The 25,228-nt window shown below is 43.0% G+C and overlaps 2 protein-coding genes across 5 annotated transcripts; one reads left to right on the top strand and one right to left on the bottom strand.

Moving 5' to 3' along the window:
* Positions 1–390: 390 nt before the first annotated feature.
* LOC137882360 (prospero homeobox protein 1-like) lies at positions 391–6,005 on the top strand. Its single transcript, XM_068724637.1, has 5 exons — positions 391–448; positions 877–2,194; positions 2,427–2,528; positions 2,978–3,169; positions 4,864–6,005. Exons 2-5 carry the CDS (start codon positions 878–880, stop codon positions 5,029–5,031), a joined length of 1,779 nt encoding a protein of 592 aa, XP_068580738.1. The 5' UTR covers positions 391–448; position 877; the 3' UTR covers positions 5,032–6,005.
* On the bottom strand, positions 3,012–24,373 carry ylpm1 (YLP motif containing 1). Of its 4 annotated transcripts, none has more exons than XM_068724634.1 (22): positions 23,479–24,373; positions 22,909–23,133; positions 21,359–21,547; positions 20,605–21,110; positions 17,681–20,368; positions 17,089–17,212; positions 16,775–16,910; positions 16,587–16,676; positions 16,311–16,491; positions 16,177–16,200; positions 15,874–16,064; positions 15,546–15,697; positions 15,388–15,450; positions 15,137–15,256; positions 14,829–15,005; positions 14,656–14,739; positions 14,466–14,549; positions 14,313–14,387; positions 8,397–8,448; positions 7,775–7,896; positions 7,437–7,611; positions 6,644–6,953 (listed from the first exon to the last, which is right to left on the bottom strand). In XM_068724634.1, exons 1-21 carry the CDS (start codon positions 24,091–24,093, stop codon positions 7,465–7,467), a joined length of 6,045 nt encoding a protein of 2,014 aa, XP_068580735.1. In that variant the 5' UTR covers positions 24,094–24,373; the 3' UTR covers positions 6,644–6,953; positions 7,437–7,464. The 4 variants fall into 4 exon arrangements, with proteins under 4 accessions (XP_068580737.1, XP_068580735.1, XP_068580734.1 ...); XM_068724633.1 differs by having other exon boundaries at positions 15,546–15,700; XM_068724635.1 differs by lacking the exon at positions 16,177–16,200 and having other exon boundaries at positions 15,546–15,700.
* Between the last annotated feature and the right edge of the window lie 855 nt (positions 24,374–25,228).

Consider the following 25,228-nt stretch of genomic DNA (forward strand, 5'->3'; position numbering starts at 1 on the left):
GGGGGGTGTGTGCGTCCTATAACACCGAGAATAGGGCGACATAAAAGTACTTTTTTCCAGATAACTAAATAAAAGCATTCACGTAGAGGTAACAGGACGGTACCATTGTCTGTATTAAGTAGTAATCCATACTTTCACAATAAACATACATGGCACAACCACACTATTTTGGAAAAGGATAAGAAATTGAATACAATTTGCATGTATTCTTCATATAGTCCCATTGAGAGTGGGTTGTGCGATTTAAATAGCATGCTATTGTGTACAGGTAGGAGGGGATAGGTTGTCTTATTTGACCACACCTCCTGTTTGTTCGGAGGGGCTCTCAGCTGGACCACTACAAATACTTGAGTCATTCCTCCTCCTGCGAGCTCCAGACCTGCAGCCTCCTCGGGTCCTCCTCGGGTCCTCCTCGACAGGCAACAGGTGCGTCATCTAAAAGGCTCCTGTAAGTAGATGCGCTTCTTATTTTGAGTTTTTACTCTCATATTCAGTGGAACTAGAATGTAAGATGTTTATCTCAACCTTTGATTTTGTCTAACATTTTAATATCAAACAGACAAACAAAGATGCAACTAAAAAGTTAGGAGACGTTTTCAAATATTTGAAAAATGACTTAATATACAAAATAGTTAATATCAAAATGATCTTTCTTATCTGGACAATATGTGTTGTTGTGGTTTCGTTTGTTTAAAGTTGTACAGTTCACTTAATATTTTAAGTTAAATAAAATTAAGTTTACTTTATTATGATTCATGTGCAACAACCAAAGTCTTCATTTGTTACTGTAACTTAGTATTCCAGGAGGCAATTTCATTTTCAATTTCTTTAGAATGATTTTTTTCCATCGCTCTTTCTTCTTCTTCACCCAACAAGCATGAATCCAAGTGTTTGGAGCAGCGCTATGTATTCGTCCAGCAGCATTTACTTTGAGGGCTACCCTGCAGAGGACGTCTCCTCTTTTCAACTGGACCCTGTGCTGTCAAATTCAAAATGTTCAGGTGTTTCTGTGTCCTCACACAAAGACAGCGAGGACACAACGATGCCAGTGGAGAGGGCGTATTACAGCCGAGAGGATGCTGGTTCAAGTCTGATCCGTTCAAGCCAGCTGGAGCTCAGTCCACCGAGAGACGCCGCCGCGTTACATCTACCCACGAGCACGCACTCCTCTCCTGCAGCCGGTTCTTGTGGCCACCATGAGTGGAACTTAAACAGTGGCCATCAAGCAAAACGTGCCAGAGTAGAAAATATCATCAAAGGCATGAGCGGCTCTCCTGGTATGCGCTGCACAGATGGGACGGAAAATCAGCACGAGGAGTCAGATGGCATGAAGGAAAATGAAAGGACTCAAGATCCGGAGCTCGTGGATCCTGGATCTGTCTGTCAGACGACCAGAAAGCAGCTGGAGAGTCAGCATCAGCACCTCAGACAGCTCAGGACGAGTTTAAACCAGGTGGGTAGAGTAACCGACGTTGCGGACAGTAAATATCCCACCTGGAGCAGTTCTCCTGAAACATCTCCAACATTCACAGGTTCATACAGTGAGCTCCAGAGCAACTCAAGCAGAACATATCAAGGATGGAAGAAGGTGAAGCTGATGAACTACTTCCAGTCAAAGCCTGAGAGGATAAAGCTGATGGCAGATGTTTTGAAGCACGAACTGAGCAGAGCTGTCAGCAGGAGCGTTGACTCCATTTTTAAAAGTGTGCCACTTCTACAGACATCTCCGAATGACGAGGGGAACGTAGAGACGGACATGTCTTCTCAGTCATCAGTTGGTAAAGATGAGACGCAAGAAGTCCCAGATGTTCAAACGGAAGCTCTGTCTCTGGTTGTGCAAAAGCCTCGACTGGAAAGAGCCGACAAGTTTATCCTCCAGTCCAGATCAAGAGCTCCCCATCGGCCCAAACCTCCGGTCCCCTTCGGCCACGACTTGGCTCTGCATGAAGATCAGCCGTCAGAGAAGGATCACAGCGCTGGACATGCCCTCAGGTGCTCCGACGTCAGTCGAGCAAAGTTTGAGACCTTTGACACGCGTTGGAACTCGGTCAAAGTGAGATCGAAGGTGAACTCCAGATCCGTCAGAAGCCCACAGACTCACAGTGTGTCGGTGGGTCCCATGCCGGTGGAAAGCCCGTCTCATGTCAAGATTGAGTCCGATTGCCTGAGGAAGAACAACCTGTACGCCCTGAATGTATCCTTTACACGTTATCATACTGCAGTCTGCTCATCAACAAAAACATGTTTTTTAAAGAGGGCAGCAAGTTTACACCTTCCAGAATCCAATAAGTACTCCCTGTGATCTTCCTAACTTGCAGAGAATAGAAGTGTCTCACTGAGCTGTCATGATTCCTCCATGCTCCTCAAAGGAAGGTCCTACTGTTTCTGTCTGGGATGTGTTTTAGCTTTAACACCGGTGCGTTTAGGAAGGTCTGACCACCAACCATCTGAAGAAAGCAAAGCACATGTTCTTCTACAGCCGCTACCCGAGCTCCCTGGTACTGAAGATGTGTTTCTATGATGTGCAGGTGAGAACATACTCCTATTCATCCACACACTTCTCATTTTAATAGATTATATTTCTAAAACATGAATTCATATTACCGTCAAAAAATACAGATGTGTAGCAATTATAACCATCTTGTAAAAGTTGCATGTTTCTGAGAGAAAATGTTCAACCTAAATCATAAAGCAGTCTGTTTATGAGCGACATGTTTCGTGATCCCAAACCAGTTTCTCTTTTCAAAAGTCATCTTTGTCACCACAGAATAAAGAATCAGTTCCAGACAAGTTAGTAGATTTACTTTTTTATTTGTCAACAAATCGATCAAGCAATCGGATCAGGATTAAGAACTCTACGTCATGATAAAACCCAAACTGTATGAACACGGCAGCACAGAGATGTGGTAAAATGGAGTTTATTCATATTTGATTTTCTATATCGTGAAACACTTACCCGTCTCTGTGTCGTCCTCAGTTCACGCGCTGCATCACCTCTCAGCTCATCAAGTGGTTCAGTAACTTCAGGGAGTTCTACTACATCCAGATGGAGAAGTTCGCCCGGCACGCTCTCACCGGAGTGGCTGACGTGAGGAGTCTGACTGTGGGCAGAGAATCAGAACTTTTCAGAGCTCTCAACATGCACTACAACAAAACCAACGACTTCCAGGTAAACTCAGGCTTCACTGTGATCCTCACTGTGATTCTCACAGAAAGCTGTTTGCTTTGGGAGCCTCCAGTCAAGTTATTTTATCCTCTCATTTTGATCATGTTCAGTCCAACTCACACTTTACTTTTGTTAGGGGGGGGTGTGTGGGGGTGTGTGTGTGTGTGTGTGTGTGTGTGTGTGTGTGTGTGTGTGTGTGTGTGTGTCACTTTATATTTCTCAACAGTCTCAAAGCTTACTTTTTTTTAATCTGTCGGATTCGTTACTGGTAAAGATTATAGTGGCTTTAAGATTAAGTCAACATAACGCTTCCTAATAATTTGCAGGTTATATAATAAACATGTAGAAAATGTGAATCGCTTCAGAAATGTTTGCTATTTATTGTAAAAAAAACAACAAAACAGCAAAAATAAATGAGAGCTCCTGCATGCTGTTGGCTATAATAGATGTGTTAATGCAGACAGATCATTTTACACGTTTAGTGAGGATCTCAGAACACAGCTTGAAGTGTCCATGCTGTTCCTGCAGCTTCAATGTCAGACCTTTGAGACCAGCCTCCCGATCACCGGCCGGAGTACGAAAGAGTGACGGAGAGCCGAGGGACATTATGTCTAGAATTATTCAGTATTATAGAACTATAACTTTCCTCAATAGTTCACAGCAGCATATAACTAATATTCCTGATGCTACAATTAATTAGTTATTTAAAATTGGTGACAGATAAACGGTACAAACATAAAGAATGAAGGAATAGATTAGTAGCTGTGCTGATTTACTGACAATATTAATGTGAAAATGGAAAAGCCATTTGACCAACTAAGCTTTATGAGAATTTGCATAAAAGTACAAATTTAAATGTAAACTGATTATCCCATTTTAACTTCAATTGTGACCTGAAAATGATAAATTAAATTAAATGTATATGTTATATTCTTATTTTAACATTTGAATATTGTCAACCATAAAGCTGTTGGACTGATGCTAGCAGTGAAAATTAAAATCTCATTATTGAATTTTGATTTTCTTTGAGTGAGAAATGAAAATTCTGTGATACATTTTTCATTAATCAATTAATTTACTCCACCAAATGCTTCCATAAATGCTTTAATACTAATTTAATATGCGCTGCCTTAAATATATAGTTTAACAGCTTTTAAGAAGAATCAGATCAAACTACCTGAGCTAATATCAGGACATCAGCTCAGTGCAGATATGTGTCGACCGAGCTCTAGTTCTTAAGGGACTGAGGATGGACAGAGTCATAAACAGGTCATAAAATACGAACAATTTTAAACTATTTTAGATTTTCTTTTCTTAAAGTGAGCATAGCTGTTCATAACCACACCGATGCAGCGTCTCATGTAATTAAGGTCTTTGATGGACTGAATTGAGATTGATTTTTAACTTGTCAACATAATACTGTTCACAGGCTCCAGTATCGTTATAATTCAACATGCAGTAGTAGTAGTAGTAGTAGTACTTGTGAAGGTATTCAGGAATATGAAAAACACAGAAACTGAAGGTTCACATTAAAAGTAGAAAAGCAGAGTCAGGTGTTGCTGACGTGTTTTGATCAACACAGCTGTTTAATATTGCTCTCAGTTAACCGTAGTGCCGTTAACGTGTTTCACCGGGTTACTTACCTGATTCTAAACCTGTGACCACCGTTTAACGGTTAACCTCCTGTGGGTTCACAGGTCCCCGACAGATTCTTGGAGGTTGCTGAGATTACGTTGAGAGAATTTTACGTTGCCGTTTCGATGGGAAAAGACTGTGATCCATCTTGGAAGAAAGCGATCTACAAAGTGATCTGTAAACTGGACAGCGACGTCCCGGCTGAATTCAAAAGTCATCCCTCTGGATGAGACCCAGAGGACCAGAGGACATCATGCGCCACAGTGGTTCCTGTCACAAAGTGGACTTACTGCCCTGAAGAGTAAACTCCTGTTTCTACTGAAGCACAGGACGTGAAATAGAGCAGCATGGCCAATCTCCACCCGGCAGACTGATGTCAGAGTCGATCAAACGCTTCACTGCTCGCTGCAGCATGAGGTCGTCTGACAGCGTTTGTATTTTGCTATATCAACCATATCATATAGCAAGAACACATTTAGTTTTGTACCCATTGTGAATCTATTTAATCTGTGATTATCACAGTGCAACACATCTTCTGCTTTTTGAGAAGCATTCTTTATTAAGCACAAACAAAAGGGTCCAGACCACACCAGGAGGAGAGACATGATTTAATATTCAGCAGAGCTTGTTATATGTACGTACAGGACAGAAGGATTACAGGTATGTTAACAGACTGAATCAGGAAATCCTTACTAACTGTTGGTGAAACAGCAGCTTCACTTCCATACTCACCATGAAGACCATCCATCCCCTCTAAAGGAGTCCCTGAGGCCGTCTGTCCACGGCAGACCAGACGTCTTCAGAGGATCTGAGTTCATAACGGAGGGTCCTCGACTCGTCTTCAGTCACAGCGGTAGAAATCCATATGAAAAGTCTCATGAGTTCAAATTCTGGAGAAGTGTTGTAAATGTAAATCTCTTAAAAACTGAAGACGTGCTCTTCCATATCGACCATGATAATCTCACCCACTGAGACTGAATGTGGTTTTCTTTAAATAGCGATATGAAGAGTCAACACAATACCATATCCCTACACCTGTGTGTGATATCTGATCTTCAGTTAACTTGCTGTGAGAACAAAGGCCTCCTACTCATGAAGTGTTCCACTGTAGAGAGGAAGCAGTCAGAGAAGATGTGCTGTATACAACAATCAGCTCTTGTGAGACAGACAAGAACAGCAAGACGTCCTTCCTCACCTAAATAAACATGATGGCTGATCGTGATCTTTGATGATGTGCATTAGTGGTGATCACAGATCGTAACCAGCCGAATGTGTTACAGGTAACTTATGTATCGTCTTTGAATGTAAACGTGTTAAAAACAAACGGAACTCAAATGAGAGAAAAATAAACTATATTGTGGTCATGAACAGCCACTGTGGGCCGACTTTACTACGGTCATTTTAAATTATAAAGGTTAAAGGTTAAACACGGTGAGGTGTTCAGTCCTACCATCATGCACTCATTATGTCACATTACACTTCATATTCTGCAGTCGAGCCACAAGCTGAGGTGAAATTGCCAACGGTCTTTGAAATGACCCAAAAGTATTTATTCTAAAATGATTTAAACAAACTAAGACGAGGAGAGAACGGCACACACACCTTCATGAGTCAAAGGGTGCCATAGATTAGCAAAGATGTAGGAAACACGTTCGACCGACCATTAATTCTTACTTCTATTCTCCTAATGGAACACAGTGATAAACCTCTAATGTCAAAGGGGCTAAACAAGTGAGGTCCATAGTTATTCTCAAGCCCCGATGATTACATCACACTCTGCCTCAGAGACTCTTCGGCCCTCTTCTTCATCAAGCTAACGCAAGAAACACTCCCCCAGGTTGGTGATTTTGTGAATGTTTTATTGTGTTTTTTCAAGTATACATGGATCAAAAAAAACATTGCTACAGGTCAACGGTACATAAAGCATGAAGAGTATAAAACAGCAAGAACCATGGCTGAACACGGAGTACATGACCAGAAGATCAGTTATAATAATCTACAATAACCAGAGTCCAGTTTAAAAACGAGAAGGAAAAATATCTATACTGCATCCTCGTCAATGAAATGAGTAAGACGTTGATAACCATTGGTGGTATGAATGAGTCTCTTGTTTCACCACAAGTAAGCTTCAGTGTTTTCACATTCTGGAAACCTGCAGAGAGAAAAAGACATCTTTCATTGTCCAAAGTTAAACTTTGATGTGTTTAACGTATGTGAAAACTAGGAAAATACTTTCCTAATTTAAGTTCTGTAAACTCAGTTACATCCAGGCATTGTGGTGACACACTATGCAGAACAAAGTTAAAGCTATTCGTATCAATATAAAAGGCATCACAGCTGTGAAACACACGCTTAGTGAGGTTTCTCTCACTTTATTCACTATTTATTGCGATTAAGCTAAGAAATGTAAAGACAAGCCTTTATGAAGAAACAGCTTGCTGAACAGAAGTGAGATAAAACCGTTCCATTCCCTTGGGTTAAAGAAACTATTGATCCATAAAGTACATGTTCAGTACAGGAAAAGCCTTAAAGATGTCGTCATGTCGTTGAATGTTACGACGTGACGTCTTACTTTAACAGCTGTCAGTAACGTCTGCAGCCATCCTAACACCACACAAAGGAGGAACACACATACCTTTCAATGAAGGGGAAAGATTTTCTTCTTAGAAATACTTGGTGCGGTTGAGAGCTCTTTGTGCCAGCTGTCCGCTCTCATCCGTGATTCTCTCCCAGTCCGTTTGACCCACCACAAAGCCGATCGCTCGCTTTCGATCGGCTTCCTTCTGCTCTTCCAGGTCAGCCCAACGGACCTTGACAAAGCAACCGCGGTGTTGTGTTATGACCAGGAAGTGGATGACGGCATCATTTCACATAACTCTGTTACATTATTTAACATCATAACATCCTGGACTATCTGGATCTTTACAATTCATAGTTTGCCTCACTAGCAGCGCTGCAGCGGAGGATATTTACCCTTTTCTTTCCTGGTTCAGACATGCGCGTGGCATAGTCGTCCGGCAGCTGAAGGTAGTCCTCCAGGTGCTCCATGTCTTCCCGTTTCCTCTTCCCACCGCTCCCTAGACCGTCCAACTTGTCTGTATAAATGGAAGATCACTGTAGTGATCAGTTCTCCTCCCCCAAGAAAACTTTAACGCCGTCATACGAACATCAATTTGTCCACGAAAAGCCATCAAGTCAATCAGCATCATGTGAATTAACTACGTCCTCCTCCACACTCACATCAACACTATACTACTTCACCCTCATTTGCCTGGCTTGGGATTTGTAGAAATTACAACCATGTTTACATTTACATGGATATTGAGTTTGAAAATATACGTCAAAAGAGGCACACTGCATGTTTAAGTTTTCATATGCAGAACCTCCTCTTTTCATTCTCTTCGTACATTTACCGTGGATACAAGAGGAAAACAAAGGCGGGCTTCAATGTGAAGCATCTGTCAATCATTACATTAATGCTTTAGGTTGTTGTCATGCTGTGTGCACAGATATGCAGACATATAAGACACCACAACCATGAATCAAACCAATGTCATCAGCCATGAAATTAAGACCTACAAAGAGGAACACCTACCAAGTTTCGCCTCGGACGTGTCCATCTCCCATTTGCTTTTTGGAATGTAGCCCTATATTTTATAAAGAAACACTACAATGGTTAAACATCTGGGTGACACGGGGAGAGGGAGAGAGAAGACAGGGGTGGCTGAAAAGAGAGCAGACTGGTTTATCAGGAGTTGAAAGACAACAGAAACTACTGAAGGATGAGACAGCGTGAGGACTTATCTGACTAAGACATAGAGCAACAGTAGCATGCAAATACTTAGCTGAGGGAATCTACTGAGTTGAGACTAAGCCTTTGTTCTTGGCTACATGCAGAAGGAAAAAGAAAGAAAGAAAGAAAGAATGGATAATAGGTGTGCTCTGCTTAGGAGAACACAAAGTGCTTTCCTTTATAAACAGATCATCAGACCTCTCTGCTCTCAGAAGATAAAGCAAAGCAAGAACTTCAGTCTCTCCTGTAGTCTGTGAGCTAATGATGGTGTCATCTGCACATCTCACATTACAAACAACAACACGCCGGTGAACAAGTCTGCAGCGCTGCTGCACAAACTTTGACGTGAATATTAGTGTTAACTAAACATGTAAATGTTCCTGGTTTTTGACATAGCATCACTTCTCCCTAACCAATCCTCAGCGGTCACATCACACGGATGCTATTTGGCTGGCTAGCAGTAGCCACTTCCTCAGTAAAGCATTCTTTTGACCCTCTAAAGACATAATTGAAGCTATTGTCAACCACACACATGTATTTGTTTTTAAAGGAACTTAAAATCTATTCAGAATAAGATCAATTAACCCTTGAGGATCATTTGTTATTCTTGGGGAAGAGCAACACACCAGTGGGCATCATGAGCAGCTGGTGAGTGTCTGGTAACATCATTAGAGGACGTCTTCTCTCTCCAGATGATGTTAATTTAACGTGCTCAACAATGAAACCCTGCCGAAGCTAATACCCAGAGCACTGTGACGGATAAACAGGCCTCTGCAACACGTTAGGAATGAAATCATTATAGTTGCATCTGTCAAAATGTTATGATTAAATACCAAGTTTACTGGTTTCATTGGTCCAATAACGATGCATTCAAGTTCTCTCTGTTGAACTTTGTTTCCTCTTTCTTAAAAGAACACTGGATCTAAAACCTATTCACAGACTAGAGGTTTTGGTAAGATATGTATTCTAAAATAAATGAATTTTTATGCATTTATTTGTTTTTATATTTGTGACATTAGTTTTTGTGTTATTTTTATGATTTGGTTTTCAGGATGTTATTTAGATCAGTGTGAATATGTGTTTTTGTATTTGGTCAGATGTTTCCATCACATGTTCTGATTAGACCTCTGCTCAGGCTTAAGATGAGCCAAGCTTCAGTAGGACGTAAACGTCCACTCAGTCCTGACCGAAGTCTGATCAAACACAGGAAGTCAAAGCTTCCTGCGTTTGATCAGACGGGTGGAGCTTTAAGGAGTCGGTCATTTTATTTGGCATGTTTAAGGCGCTTATTATAATTTTATTTGGAACAATATTAAAAGTGTGTAAAATATTGGTCAATACACCCGTTTTGCTCCGTTTGTTACAAGTATGAACACATGGGACGACAAACAAAAACAAAACAAAAAAGTTCAGGGGCTCTGCACTCCAGAGATCAACGTACAAACGTGATGGTAAAAGAAGACAACAACAGAATCAAAGCTCTGCTCAGGTTAGTCATTATCACACACATCCATAGACGTTAAAGAGTAAACTCAGAAAAAGAAGAGAGTTTTTACTTTCAGGATGAGTGTGTGTGTGTGTTTGTGTGTGTGTGTGTGTGTGTGTGTGTGTGTATATGTGTGTGTGTGTGTGTGTGTGTGTGTGTGTATATGTGTGTGTGTTTGTGTGTGTGTGTGTGTGTGTGTGTGTGTGTGTGTGTTTGTGTGTGTGTGTGTGTGTGTGTATATGTGTGTATATGTGTGTGTGTGTGTGTGTGTGTGTGTGTGTGTGTGTGTGTGTGTGTGTGTGTGTGTGTGGACACACTGAGTAGCACCACATCACCGCTGGATGTAGTCTCAGGTGCAACAAACTGACCACATCCAACTGTGATGTCAGGTGAGGTACATTAAAATAGCTCAAATGTAGAGTATAATAAAAGGTTCTACATGTAACGCATCACATGTATTAATTGTTTGGTTTTTTTGGTCTAACGGACAGTAACGTAACAAAAAGAAGAAGAGGACTGTCTATGACAGCCGGTGGAGTGACTTTAATGTTGCTTCATAACGTTAGCAAACAAAGTATTTAGCAAACATCAAGCTAGCCAGTTTAACAGCCAGACGGCTCCAGGAGTGTGAATGAATTAACGTTTTCTGCTCAAGACAGTATTTCTGCTACATTAGCTAGCTAGCAATATGTCCGCATTAGCAAGCAAGCTAATGTAAGCTAACATTAGCCAGCTAAAACCACAACATCACTACACATTTCATACGGGTGGACTCTGTTGTGGTGGGTATACATAGACTATAGGAACATTACTTTATAGAATGATACTCGTGCAGACAGAGCGTGAGCAGCAGGATGCTGACTGTTGTTCACTTAACGGTCACCGGTGTCATGAATAACAACCTGTTCATAGTCTGATAGTTACACACTGGACCGTAAACGGTGGCATGGTGGAGCTGAAGCAGGGTAAGAGGGTGGAGTGTTGCCAACTCCTCAGTAAGTGAAGAAGCTATTGGCTGTCCTAAAGGTCGCTAAATGACGTCATTGCCTGATTTGCATAATTGTAAAAAGTGAGTAAAAAATACCCTAAATATGTTTAGAACTACAAATGAAGGTGCTTTCACGTCAGAGTCTCCAAAACACCTGAAAAAGTCACTAGATTAGTCGCTAGTAGCTTTTGACAAAAAAAAGCCGCCAAGAACATTTGGAAAGTCGCCAGATTTAGAGAGAAAGTCGCCAAGTTGTCAACACAGACGGTGAAGCACCACAGAAAGTTGATCAACACACAATAATAATCAGATTTACTACTTGAATGTGACGCAGCTGGTCTGCAGTAATGTGACGTCTGCCTCACTGATGGTTTAAAAACAATTCACTATGTTCTGAACAGGTGAGTTAAAAACTAACAACAATGAAACATTGCATTTTGGAGCATAAAACAGCAAAAATGTCACAATATTAAGTTCAGCACGGAATGATGGTAAATGTGGGCCATTACTACCACATGCTGGCTAGAGCGGCGCTCTGCATCCAGCAACGTCCAGAGAGCTCGACTTCAGAACAGCTGGTCGGAGCTCCGAGTGCATAGAAATAAAAATTAAACCCTTTGACTGCGGATGTCATTCTAGGTTAAAAAAAAAGTAGAATCCTATAAACATAAGGCCACTATCTTGCTAACATTCACCGTTTATTTAGCCGATATCGTCTCACTACTGATGGCTGGGGAGCAAGAGGGTGCTGGTCCCAGCAGCAGGACCAGCACCTTGAAGAGTTGTCATTCCTGACAATTGTGCGACTATAAAAGCATAAAGTTGGCGGCTTGCGGGTCGAGTGGGAGCTCGTATTAAATAATCCCGACCCGCATCACTGCAGCCCTCTCCGGTCCGATGGTGTCAGAATGTGGTGGACGTATTATTCGGTGCCTTGTTATTGGGCAGTAACGCTGCAGTAACACACGGACTGTCGGGCAGACAGCTGGCAGCACAGAGTAAAATGAGAGCGAATCTGTAGACGAGGAAAAACAGACTTCTGGCAGCCTCCGGGCCAGACAGGACTGAACTCACATCTTTTTAACGCGTTACAATATAGGGGAAATATTTGCAGCTACAGTGATTAAGAAGAAAGCGGGACAGGGCATAAAGTAACCAGAGAAACCAAACACAGACAGCCCCGTGAGGTGAAGTTGTTCTGGAGATGTCAGTGCAGCTCTCAAATGTCACCTCTACTTTCTTGTTGTGACTGAAATGAGCCATATTGTATATGATTTGATTGTGCTCATCTAAAGCGTCAGTATAAATGTTGTCTTTCTGCAACCCAAGAACATTGCTTTTGTATTTACACATTTCTATAGTTGTGTTTTTATAGTTGTCCACTGAGGGACTGGGTTTGGGAAAGCTTCTGTCCGGATACAGAGACTCTTGAAGTGAAGGTTCAGGACTCTTTGTTATCAGTCTGAGGTCTGTCTGTTTGTCCTCTTGATATGTCGCAGAGTGTAAAACCAGCCATCATCACTGACCTTTTGTCATGATAGATGATAATAACGTCTACTTTTCTTCATTTTTGATAACGGACCACCAGACCTCTGCCTTATGTTGCGTCCACTGCTCACTGCTGTTACAGCAGCTTCACATTTTAATTCATAGGCCCCTCCCCCACCCTGGATTTTAATGCATATTTCTTCAACCATTTCGTCACCATTTAAAATTTTGTGCAAAACCCAATTCCATCCTTAAATGTAATAAATGAAGGACCATTTTCTCTACAGTTAAATCAATGATAACGATGTAGCAACTGCAGTCTTATTATCATAGTTCATATATCAAAGAATAACCATTTTGTTTACACAAACTACAGTCATGTAAAGAACAACTTGTGAAATCTGTTTAAAGAAAGTGTTTTTGGTTTGTACATAATAAGGCAGATGATAAACAATTTGGTTGATCACTACAAGGGACTCTCGTAGTGTACTTTTTGTATTGACATGCGATACATTGTTAATATATATAATTGATAACAGCTGCTTCAAGGTAAAGCAGATTTGATGTGAGGCCTTTGATTGTTAGGCAACTGTGCTATTGAGGCCAGTTGCATATTGTTTCAGCAGATCTTTTTATCTTCCTAATAAATCACTTCAATGGTCACAAATTAATTCACTTGTGCTCCAAAGCTTTGTCTACTCCACATGGAGACAATCCCCCTGAAGGCGGAACCATAGGAAACATTTCAGTTTGTTACTTCAGCTCTAAAGACTTCATCAAAAGGTCGACACAAGAAGAGAATCTTTCACTGAGTCCTGGTGGACGTTAGAAAACTCATCACTCTGATTGTATCATCACCAAAATTATGACTTTTTTAAAAGTTTGTTAGAATGTCACCGGAGTAGATGTACAACATCTTTAGAGCTGGATAGATAATCACATTATCTGCTTTAAAAATGTTTAAATCTGAGACCCAAAACAATCTTATTATGAAAGTGTCTGTAAACATTTTCCTTTATGTCAAAGGCAATATTTATCTCATCTTTGTAAAAACTAATTTGGCATATGATTAAAGATAATTCATGTTTTCTTTAAAATCACAAAATTTAATGTGGTGTTTTCATAATTAAAATGAATTAGAATGTATTACCCATGAGTATATTTCACACATGATTTAATAAACACGTATTTTTTCCAACTGGATTTTTGGATTTAAATTAAATTTATGTCTTTTAATAAAACAAAAAGTTTTGTCTTTGCTTGAATGTCGATCTAAACTCAGCAGAACGGTCCAGAGTCTTCCACTATGATGGAGGATCACGGTTTGGAACACTTTGCTTGATGGTGGTACTTTAACAACAATATGAATTTTTAAACGTCAAACTTTTTTGTAAAACCCTTGAAGTGAAGATGAAAATGTAACTTCTTAACAACGAAATCTACCAAACTAAAAGTAACCAGGAGACCTTGAACTGGCTCCTTCTGTTCATAGACTATTGAACCCATCACTTCATCATAGGACCGATTCACTGCAGTATTTTAATGTCTGTCTCTCTCTCTCTCTCTCTCTCTCTCTCTCTCTCTCTGCCTTAGATTTGTTATCATTTCTTCTGCTCTGGTCTTCCTCGTGAATCTGAAATTTACTACACAATAAATCAAATCACTAGCTACGCCTTATGTGGAAGATGGGAATACAAATAAGTGGAAATGATTGTGGAAGCTATGTGGCTATAAAGTGAAGCATTTCATGTCCTACCAGATCACCCTCTTCTTCCTCCTCTCTCTTCAGCTCCTTGGGCTCGTCATCAGGATTGAAGTCTTCCATTTCAACCTAATAACACAAGGAGATGTTAGTTCAGTTCAGTTACTGAGTAAAGGACCATAATGTTAGAAGTCTTGAAGACCTCACCTCCTCTATAGCAGCATCCTGAAGCAGGGACCGGACATCTAAGCGCACCATATGACGCGGTGACGGCTCCCAGTTGTTGGACATCTGAGGACAGAACGCTCCGTTAAGAAGTGTATTGTTCATGTGTGAGCTTTAGTGGACATTCCTCTTGTTACAAATGTATGTGAGACAGCAAGTACATATTACACACCTTGAGTGTATCCTTAAGAGTGCGCCCATGGACATTTCTCTTCGCACATGTCTGAGTGTCCGCAGTGATTTCAGCAAGATACACCTTATAATAAGAAAAACAAACCTCTTCAGCACAGGGCCGATGGGAACAAAAACTTCTTTTTTTCTGAGACGTTCATAAACACAACTCACCTCAAAGCCTTTTGTTTTGGCTGCGCTCCAGAACTGATCAAAATGTTTAACCCTGTCATTAATAGTGTCTAAGATGATGAAGGGGAAAAAGCCGTCGTCCAGAGTCTTCTTAAATGTTTTAAGCATGCTGTTCCTGTAGGTGTCTTCCATCTCTGGCTCATACTCGTACTCAAGAACCTGCAAGACAGATTTTTGTTTTGCATTACATCGTTTATAATGTTCACAGTAACAAGTGTAATACATCTGCCAGTCACTGCTGAATTATAGCATTTTCGTACCACTTTGTTATTGCTGTGCATCAAACTCACCTTGTTTTTGACCCTTCTCCCTGTGTCTGGATCTTTCTGTACTTTCTCAACCTCCGTCATGAAATAATCGTCCAAAACAAGAACTCTGGGAGGAGCACCGCCACAATCGACTTCCTTATCCTAAATAACATCAAATTAAAAAGCTAAGTTTTTACGTTTCAATTTGATTTGTTCCAAAAGCCGATATTTGTTCGGTCAAAGCAAACGTTCCATTAGAACCACATGATGGTTGGCTGGTAGGACACACTCACCCGTATGAGCTTTGCAACATGACTTTTTCCGCTTCCTGGAAGGCCTCTCATTATGATGACAATCTGTTGGAATGTACCACCATTTATGAGCACTTAATATTATGCAACTAAAAAAGTGACATCGTTACATCAAGAAACACTGCAGCAGTAATAAGTACCCTTTCAGGGCGAGACGATCGGCCAGGTGGTTTGAGGATATCGTCGATATTCTTGATTTCCGGCTTCCTCTCGACTCGTGGGGGCGGCTGAGGTGGAGGTGGGAGGGGCGGTGCAGCGGGAGGCCCTCGGTCTTCTGGGTAACTTCTTCTTTCTACTGTACGATATTCATTGCAAATCAAAACAACACTCTAAATGGCATTATTTCCCCCCCGTTGTAGATTTACTTAAAGTAATTGGGGAATTAACTTGTGATTTAAGTGTGAAGTGAAATTCAACCAAACAGAGCGGAAGTACGCGAGCACACGTCTGGAAGCAGATTGAACATACCGTAAGGTGAGGAGCTATGGCCGTAACGCTCGGGCCCACTGCGGTCCAGTCCGGTGCGCTCATACGGAGGTCTATCATAGCCCGGCCTCCCATAATGTTCATCTCGATCACGGCTGTCACTTCTCTCCCTCTCTCGGAGATCCCGCTCTCTGTCCCTGTAGGCCGAGCGTGAAGGAGGTGCCAGTGGAGATCTACACAGAGGAGGAGCTTTGTCAAGATGTGCTTCGTCGACAGAATTCTTTGATTCAAACTGGCACACACTGACGACCGATCACAATGTACTGACACAATGTGACATTGTACCTCTCTTCAACCATGGACTGTGTGCTTGAATCAAAAACAGACAAATAGAAAACGATATTACAAATGTACGGAAGCAGCGTCCTTCCCCACAGTTAGGAAACAAGGGGGTCAGAGCTACTGAGGAAACACCGTACCTGTCGTCTCTCTCCCGTGGGAGGTATCGCTCCCTCTCATATCTGTCTCTTTCATAATCAGGTGGCAGCTTTTCTCTGTACGATTCCCTCTCTCGGCTGTAGTCCCGGCGGTCCATATAAGGGTCCGATCGTCTTTCGAAATATGGGTCTCTGCTGTAAGGATCTCTGGGACCAAGAGGTTCTGGGACAATGAAATAGTTCACAAATGAACAATAGTTAGAAAAAGCCAGTTCTGTTTGAGTAGAGCAAGCTAAGCTTCACAATACTGAGACTCACCTTTCTCATAGCCCCGGTCTGATGGTATTGGGTCAGGCCTCAACACAACTCTCTCACCATAAGACATCCGCTCAACAGTGGCTCCGGGCTCTGAAACATTGAGCGTCAATGTCACCAACAAGGTCCTGAAACTTAACCCGTTTCATCCGTTTAAAATGATCAAATGTGTTAATCTGTGCTGCACATACCATGCCCATGCCCGTAATCCACAGTCTTTGGAATCATTGAAGGTTTGGGAAGAGAATGCTGGTAATCTGTGGCAGCAGGCTTTGAATCCCAAGACACAGGGTTGGTTACAGCTGTCTGTGCTGCTGCAGTCATGCCCTAAAGATGGCAGATTTAACATGTTGATCAACAGATACATACAATGAAATTGTGAAAATGTATGAAAAAATCTAATTTGAAAAAGTCTCCCTAGTATCCTCTAACATAACCAGCAATCTTGTTGTGCAATGCACTCTCATTAAGTGGGCTTAAATACAGTAGTGTTAGTAAATATTACCTTCAGAACGTTCCTGACGTCTGGTGGGATCTCCAAACCAAGAAGGCCAGCAGGAAGCTCTGACAGGATGTCAGTTGGTACAGGCTGAGGTTCGGTACCCGGTGTCTTCCCCTCCTGCAACTCCCTGTAGACCCAAAAGAACAGAAGTTGAGTTCACCTAAAAGTTCCCCAAAATCCATTTGACCACAAAGTAAAGTAGGTAATGTGCTAGCAAAGTGGCAAAGCTGCAACTAAAATAAAACAGCCTTCTGCTTCAATCATGGTGTGCAAAGGCAGGCCGGCTAAGCATGTTGACAATTTTTGAATGATTAGAGCGCCACAAATAATATTCCATTCACCTCCGCTGTTTTTGTGTGGTGGCAAAAATCTCAGCAGTGAATACATAGAAATGTAATGGTAGTAAAGCGGAAAGGAAGACGGTGGACGTGGCTCCAAGGAGACCACTGGCCATCAGTTCATTGTTCAGCTAATGTTCTGTCACCAGTGTAGCATTAAAGCATGGCGGAATTAGCAAGCACTGCACTCTGCATGGATAGATTCCACTATACATAAATCAGAATGTGTGAACCTAAAATAATGATGCATTAATTACCTTATAAGTTTAAGCTCCTGAGCAGCTTTCAAGATGATCTCATGCTGACGTTGGGAGAGAGCAAGTACATTCGCCCCAACTGCTCCTTGTGATGCCGGATCAACTGAGCTCTCTGGCAAGTTTGTGACAGCTGAAGCAGGAGATAAAGGTGGACGTACATCCAAAGAAGGCTCTTCATAGCGACCTCTGCGAACCTCATAGTCAGCGGGGTACCCTCTCTCTGGTGGTGGATGAAGTCTTGAAGGCCTATCCCATTCTGAAGGTGCTGCGGGTGGTGGGTATGATGGTTCTTCCTGCCGGTACGGTGGCTCAGCCCCATACTCACGAATTCTAAGTTCTCCTCTTCCCCTATCATGTTCACCATGAGGATATGGCTTACCTCTTTCTCTTTCCTCTGGCCAATGGCCATCTCTGTAAGGCTGTGATGGTGGCATGCGAGGGGGATAGTCCCTCTCAGGAGGAGCACGGTCTCCGTCCCATTCAGACTCATAGTACTTGGCGTCATGCCCACTGTCATCAGGACGATAGTCCTGTGGTGGCCGCCAGTGATGACCATGTTCCCCGTGACCATAATCCTCAACAAAACCCTCATTATGTCTCTCTTCATATTCCTCATGTGTTGGACCTGGTCGCCACATGCCTCTTGCCATCCCTCGACCCATAGGTCTCCTCCTCATTCCTCCCGAATCGAGAATCTCATGTGGAGGCATAGGAGGGCCTCTGCCATGTGGCGGTTGCCACCCTAACTCATTGCCTTCATTGTACAATGGCTCTTCCATAGGATCCATCGTTTCGTGAGGTGGTGGTGGCCCACGACGCCTGCCTCTTCCTACGTCAGAATGCATCGGATGGCTATGAGGATCATGTCCATGGTGCATTGGATCCATTTCGTTATCATCAATGTCCATTCCATGGCCTAATGGTTCATGATCCATTGGCCCATGCGCTGGATGAGAGGGGCGTCCTCGTCCTTGGTGCATAAAACCAGGATGACCACGTGGGGGACGACCCCGGCCAGGTGGAAACGGGGGTCTCATGCCTCTCATTGGAGGTCTCATTTCTCCCCAGTAAGGATCCCCTTCCTCTGAGTACTCTACTGACTCAGGTTCTTCCCAGTGCCTGTCCATGGGTCCTCCTCTGCCCATAGGAGGCCCCCCTCTGCCCATAGGCGGTCCTCCTCTGCCCATAGGCGGTCCTCCTCTACCCATAGGCGGCCCCCCTCTGCCCATAGGAGGTCCTCCTCTTCCCATAGGCGGACCGCCTCTGCCCATAGGAGGTCCTCCTCTACCCATAGGCGGTCCCCCTCTTCCCATAGGTGGGCCTCCTCTGCCCATAAGGGGCCCTCCTCTGCCCATAAGGGGCCCTCCTCTGCCCATGGGGGGTCCTCCTATTGGCTCTTCATAATACTCTTCCTCTGTTGAGAAGTGATGTCCGCCTGGCATCCACATTTCTTCAGGGGGTTCCTCTAATTCCTCACCATCACACTGCTCGTATGAGGAATCTTGCCAGTGATATTCTTCCTGCTCTTCAGATACCTCCACATTCTCTTCAGGCGGCATGTAGTTATAAGACATGTCTCCCATACCCTCCCCAAGTGGTACAGTGTTCGGTCCCCTGAACTGCCCACGTCCTCGTCCATGCACTTGGACAGGTACTGTGGGCTGACCACGTCCCCTCCCTGGGAGAAGCCTTGGAGGATCTGGTCTTGACTGCATATGGCCAGAAGCTTGCGGCTCCTGTTGGATTCCAGGGGGCTTTGGAACCAGTGGGGGTTTGTTGTTTGTCATTGGTCCATCTGGTTTGAGAGGATTTTGTGCAGCAGTACTTTTTGAAGTCACACTAGAAGGAGTAGTTACAGAAGGGATGCTGTTTCCAGGTTTGAGTTTTTTGTCATTGTTAGAAGCATTATTGTCTTCTAATTCCTGAAGGTTTTTTTTTGTTTTTAATGTCTGAGGAATGGGATCATTTTGGACAAAAAAGCCCTCTGATCCAAGCAAGTTGTCATCTGTCAAATCCTCAGCATTGACACTATCAGTTGGTTTTGATTCAATTTTTTCTTTTTCAGACTGAGGCAGCCCAGACTTTCCAGAAGTCTTGGAATCCATACTGGCAGGTTTAGTAGCTGGTTGGGCCATAGGTTGGGAACCTTGTTGTTGTTGTTGTTGTTTCTGCTGAGGTACAGGTGGGCGTTCAAAAAGAGGTGGGGGGCCAGGGAGCCTTGGGGACTGCTCAAACCTAGGCTGCTGTCCAAATCGAGGTTGGTCAAATCTGGGGGGACCTTCAAAGCGCTGCCGTGGTTGGTCAAATCTGGGGGTACCATCAAAGCGCTGCCGTGGTTGGTCAAATCTGGGGGGACCATCAAAGCGCTGCCGTGGTTGGTCAAATCTGGGGGGACCATCAAAGCGCTGCCGTGGTTGGTCAAATCTGTGGGGACCATCAAAGCGCTGCTGTGGTTGATTGAACCTTGGGGGACCATCAAAGCGCTGCTGTGGTTTGTCGAACCTTGGGGGAGCGTCAAAGCGCTGTTGTGGTTGGTCAAACCTTGGGGGACCGTCAAAACCTTGCTGTGGTTGGTCAAATCTTGGAGGACCATCAAAACCTAGCTGTGGCTGGTCAAATCTTGGAGGACCATCAAAACCTTGCTGTGGCTGGTCAAATCTAGGGTTGCTTCCGCTGGGACCAACAGGACTACAGAAATTGTAAACAAACAAAAAAACATAATTATGAATGACATTATTAATAATAAAGATTTCTATTAGCGTCCCAGTGACAGGCTATCAATATAAAACAATACATACTGTCTAATTTCGTGGGGTATTTTACCCAATGACAGGCAGAAAGAATAATCATAACTACTCAAAGGTTCCTTGTAGTAACTTTAAACAAAACCCTAAATCACAGCGGTACAAAAACACCCTACTGACCGTGGACCTCTGACACTGTTGATGCTTGGTGGCTGAATGGTGGGGGGACCTGAGGGTCTGACTCCTATGGTAGAAGGGACCGCTCCTCTCACAGGGGGTCCAGCAGGTGATTCTGAATGTGTCCCAAAGCCAGCGGGCCGTGGACCTTGAGCGTTGGGTCCAACACCAAGTGGGGAATGCTGCATAGCCGGCTTTGCTGGCTGCTGCATGTCTTGTCCAGGGTACTGGCCAAATTGTCCCATCATACCACTACTAAACTGGCTTGAGGCGAATGGCACCATGGCAGTGAGAGTGGCCACCCTTTCTTGAAGATGGGCATTGGTGGCATTCATCTGCTCCTGCCACTGCTTCCATTGGCGCTCATAGTCCTGCAATTGGTCTTTGTGGGGATAGGTCTTGAACTGCTCATACCACAGGACGAAAGAGTGATCCCAGTCTTGGAATAGAGGGGTGAACTGCTGCTGTTGCATTTCATAGTGCCTCAGCTGCATTTCAGCAGACATTGACTGCAAAAAAAAGGACATTTGGTTAATTATTACACAGGTACATGCAGATCAAAGAAATCACAAAGACATGAAAACATATTGGCCTCCAAGCTGCTGCTGGGGTTGCAGATCAGAGTAGTTGCAGCTAAAACGCACTCTAATGACTTCTTTTGGTTTCACTAAACATACTATGCTTTTCACCTTTTATTTTATAAACCAATCATCTTAGGAACAAAAAGTAGCTGTCAGAGCAACTACCATTTACCCACCTGAAGATTTGCAGGTTGCTGAATCAGCTGTTGGTATTTTTCCAGGATCTGCTGAAGCTTTTCGTGTTGTTGCATGAGAGCCTGGTATTGTAAGCCCGCTCTCTGTTGCTGCACTTTTTGCCACTGGGCTGCTGCAGCCTGTAACTGCTGTAGGCGGGCAGCCTCCTCCGGGTCTTGTGGGACCTCAGGCTTTAAACATAAACAAGATCGGAGCGAGCCATATCTTTAACAACTCACGAAGAATATTTTAGACATAACTGGGAGTAGGTTGTGTTACTGAGAACATATTACACGACCATTTAATGTAAATACCTTTGATAGAGTAAACATATGTATACAAGTGCATTGTTTTCACGTCTGTAACTTACACTGTGCGTGTAGGACAATTACAATGAATGTAATGAGAACTATGAATTTCACACATGATGGTCATGGAACTTACTGTGTCCGTATATTTAGGTGACTTTCCTAAATGTTCACACTTTATGTTCATGCAAACAATATAAACTGTTTGGATCCATCGTTAATGGTCTATGTCTGGTACATAGTTCAACTGGATTTGGAACATTCTTAAAGGCGGTTGAATACAGTCCCTACAAAAACAAACAAATACCAAAAAAAAAACCTAAATATTATATTTTAAAAAAGTAAAAATTATTAACGCAATGTCAATTAATTCATTTCACACAAACAAATTAATTCCTGGGATTAGGTTACTGTAGATTCTAAACTTAAATAAAGTATTTTCCCCCAATCTAGGCTTCCTGAATGGTTCAAAAGCAGGAATAGATCTGGTGCTTTTGTTGACTCAGCAGAGATACATCCATGATGAATCAATGAAGATGAGAATCATCTCACTTTTGAGTTTTACATGGACATTAAAGAATAGATATGATAGAATATGTTGAGAGTAATGGATATTTTGTCACAACAGTTTAACAGAAACAATGCACCACAACTAATCACACGACAGTGTTAGCCGGTTGTTGTTTAAACAGTTCAAACAGCTCACCACAAGAATTATAGCCCAATACAGAATACATGTCACAAGCCACTGCCTTCCTCCCTGCATTACCCACAATGCAATTTGACCACCAACAGTTGGGAAATCTGGGTGTGTTACGCGAGTAGCGACTAAGCTAGCCTCGAGCTGCTAGATTGATTCATTTGATAGAGGGTGACTACTATTTTCAACATACATTTTCATTAATCGAGGAGATTGATAACCGATATACAGTTGGTTGAGTATAATACTCCCATGCTGCCCTCTGAGACCTTTTCTTTAGTGCATCCATCAAGAAAGAGAGAGAGGGAGGAAATGAGAAAGAGGGAACAGAGGACGTTACCAGCTGAAACACTGAGTTTTCTCAACTTCAGCGTAGAGGCCGGCGATGTTTGATGCAACTTCAGTAACATCTATCGCCTTATGCATTAGACAAAGCACTGCTGCTCCCCGGAGCGGCTCTAGTCTGCAAAGGCAAATTCCTCTTTGCCAGGCCGATTTCAAAAGACTGACAGCCACACTTCTGTAACACAGTAGTAATGCTTACCCCTGCCTCGTCAGGTGGCGGAGGTGGAGCTGGGGGCTCCTCTTTTGGAGGGGGTGGAGGAGGTGCGCCTTTTGGTGGTTCTGATGGAGGAGGAGGAACCGCTTTGCCGGAGGGTGGTGGTGGCTGCAAAGGACCGTCACCCTCTTTCTTATTCTGTTTGGCTTTCTCTTGCTTCAACTTTTGTAGATTTTGAAGGTGTTGTTTGTACCATCGTTGCTGTTGCTCCTGTGTGAAACAAGAACATCTGTCAGACAAAACACACGAGGAACCGTGTTCTCACTGTCACAATGCAAGTGTTCAGGGCATCCTGCTTCCCATTCCTAGCTTAATGTGACTCGATAATAGGATTACAGTTAACAGGATTACAGTTAACAATGTCATGTCAGTGGCTTAACATTTACCAAACGTGTCCAAAATCCAATCAATATTTACATATTAAATATATATACATATTAAATATATATATATATATATATATATATATATATATATATATATATATATATATATATATATATATATATATATAAATAACAGCTGACTACCCCAGAGCACAAACAGACACAATACCTGCAAAAGTGAGGAATTGTCTTCTTCTTTCGTGGACACATCTTTCTTGTTGGCCTCTTGGGCTTTGGGAGCACCTGTGTTCTCTGGTGGTTTGGCTGATGGGGGCTCTGGAGGAGGAGGAACAGATTGGGGATCGTTGGGGTGCGGTTGCGTTGGAGGGGGAGGAGGCTGTGGGTGACCCGACTGAGGAGCAGGTGGACCTCTGGTCGGCTGAGAAGGAGTCTCGTCTTTTTGAAAGTACGACTGAGCGCCAGCACCGCTGTCTGCATGTCCTGCTCCCTCTGAATGCCATGTTGATCCCGGATATCCACCCGACTGTTGTTGTTGTCCTCCACCACCACCACCACCACCACCACCGTACGCATTCGCACTATTACCGTGGTGCAACACAGACTGGAGCTGTTTCTGGTGCAGCATCTGCAGCTGCTGCATCTGCTGTCGGTGTTGCTCCTGGAGACTGGAGAACATCGAGCCGCCGGATGAGGCGTCGAAGCCGCCGAACCCCGGTGCCGGTCCGGCGTGTCCGCCACTAGGAGGCGGCCTGTGGGGCCCAGCTCCAGCTCCTCCAAAGTTCTGAGACTGGGGTGCCCCATAATTCCCCCAGGAAGGATACATCGTTTAAAAAAAAAGCGAGGCTGTGTCCACGGCCTTTGTGCTTACATACAGCCGGGCCCGAGTAGCTGAAAGCTAACCGCTAACGTTAACCTACCGTGTATGTAACGGATAGCTAACGTTACATTTTAAAGTATAAACACCAACTCTGTAGCAGGAAACGGTTGTCCGTCAGATACAGAGACGTGCACGTCTAGCTCACGGGTGTGTGAAGACAACTAGTGTTGTGAAAATAAGCTACGAAAACGTTTCGAGACGGTGATACCGATGAACGTGTGTTGCTGTTGCTACAGCGCGATGCACTCAATGATGACGGAAATACGTCACAAGTCATCAGGCGACCACTTCCGGTAGTGGTGAAAATGTTTTATTCACAAATACAGTTTTTTTTCTAGGATATATATATATATATACATATACAAGTAATATATAAGTAATATATACATAATAACAATTATAACAATGATAGCAATAACTATTAGTTGTGTTATTGTTATTTGTATATTGTTATTGTTATATACACATACACAAACTGTATGTTAAAATGTGTTCAGAGGGAATCATTCTACTCCGGATACTCTTTAGGCTTCACGGCTGCAAATATATGCTTTCGAGCAGCTGACCGTGGGTCTGGACTTTCACCACAAGAGGGAGACATGCACAAAGACATTTCTACTCAACGAGGAACCTTTGTCTGTAAACAAAACAAAAAACACTTAGTATAGGTCTGTGCCTCATATGCAAAAAAGTGATAATACAAATGATATAAGTGATCCATTCCAACTCATTTTCAGCTCTAAAAATATCTCATGTTCATGCAATTTTGTCAGGCACCTGATTGAAATAACACAACATGATTTAAATGAACAACAAAACGACGTGCAGCTACTCTGCTTACAATAGATTCTATATGAAACCATACATTACATGTAGCCTGACACTAGGCCTGCATACAGCATGCATGTCTGTATGATCTACAGCAGCTTGTTGTCACAGACCAACTGTGTGAGTTCAGACTGTGTTTAGCAACAGAGAGAGTGGGGTGGGGGGGGGGGGGGGGGGGGGGGGGGGGGGGAGCAGTGGGGGGTAAAAGACCAGTGACTTTAGGCTGCCCTTGAGGTCTGATACACACAAGAGT

The sequence above is a fragment of the Cebidichthys violaceus genome, unplaced genomic scaffold, assembly GCF_023349555.1.
Source record: "Cebidichthys violaceus isolate CVI_PGR_0920_01 unplaced genomic scaffold, fCebVio1.0.p SCAF_31, whole genome shotgun sequence".
Lineage (NCBI taxonomy): Eukaryota > Metazoa > Chordata > Actinopteri > Perciformes > Stichaeidae > Cebidichthys > Cebidichthys violaceus.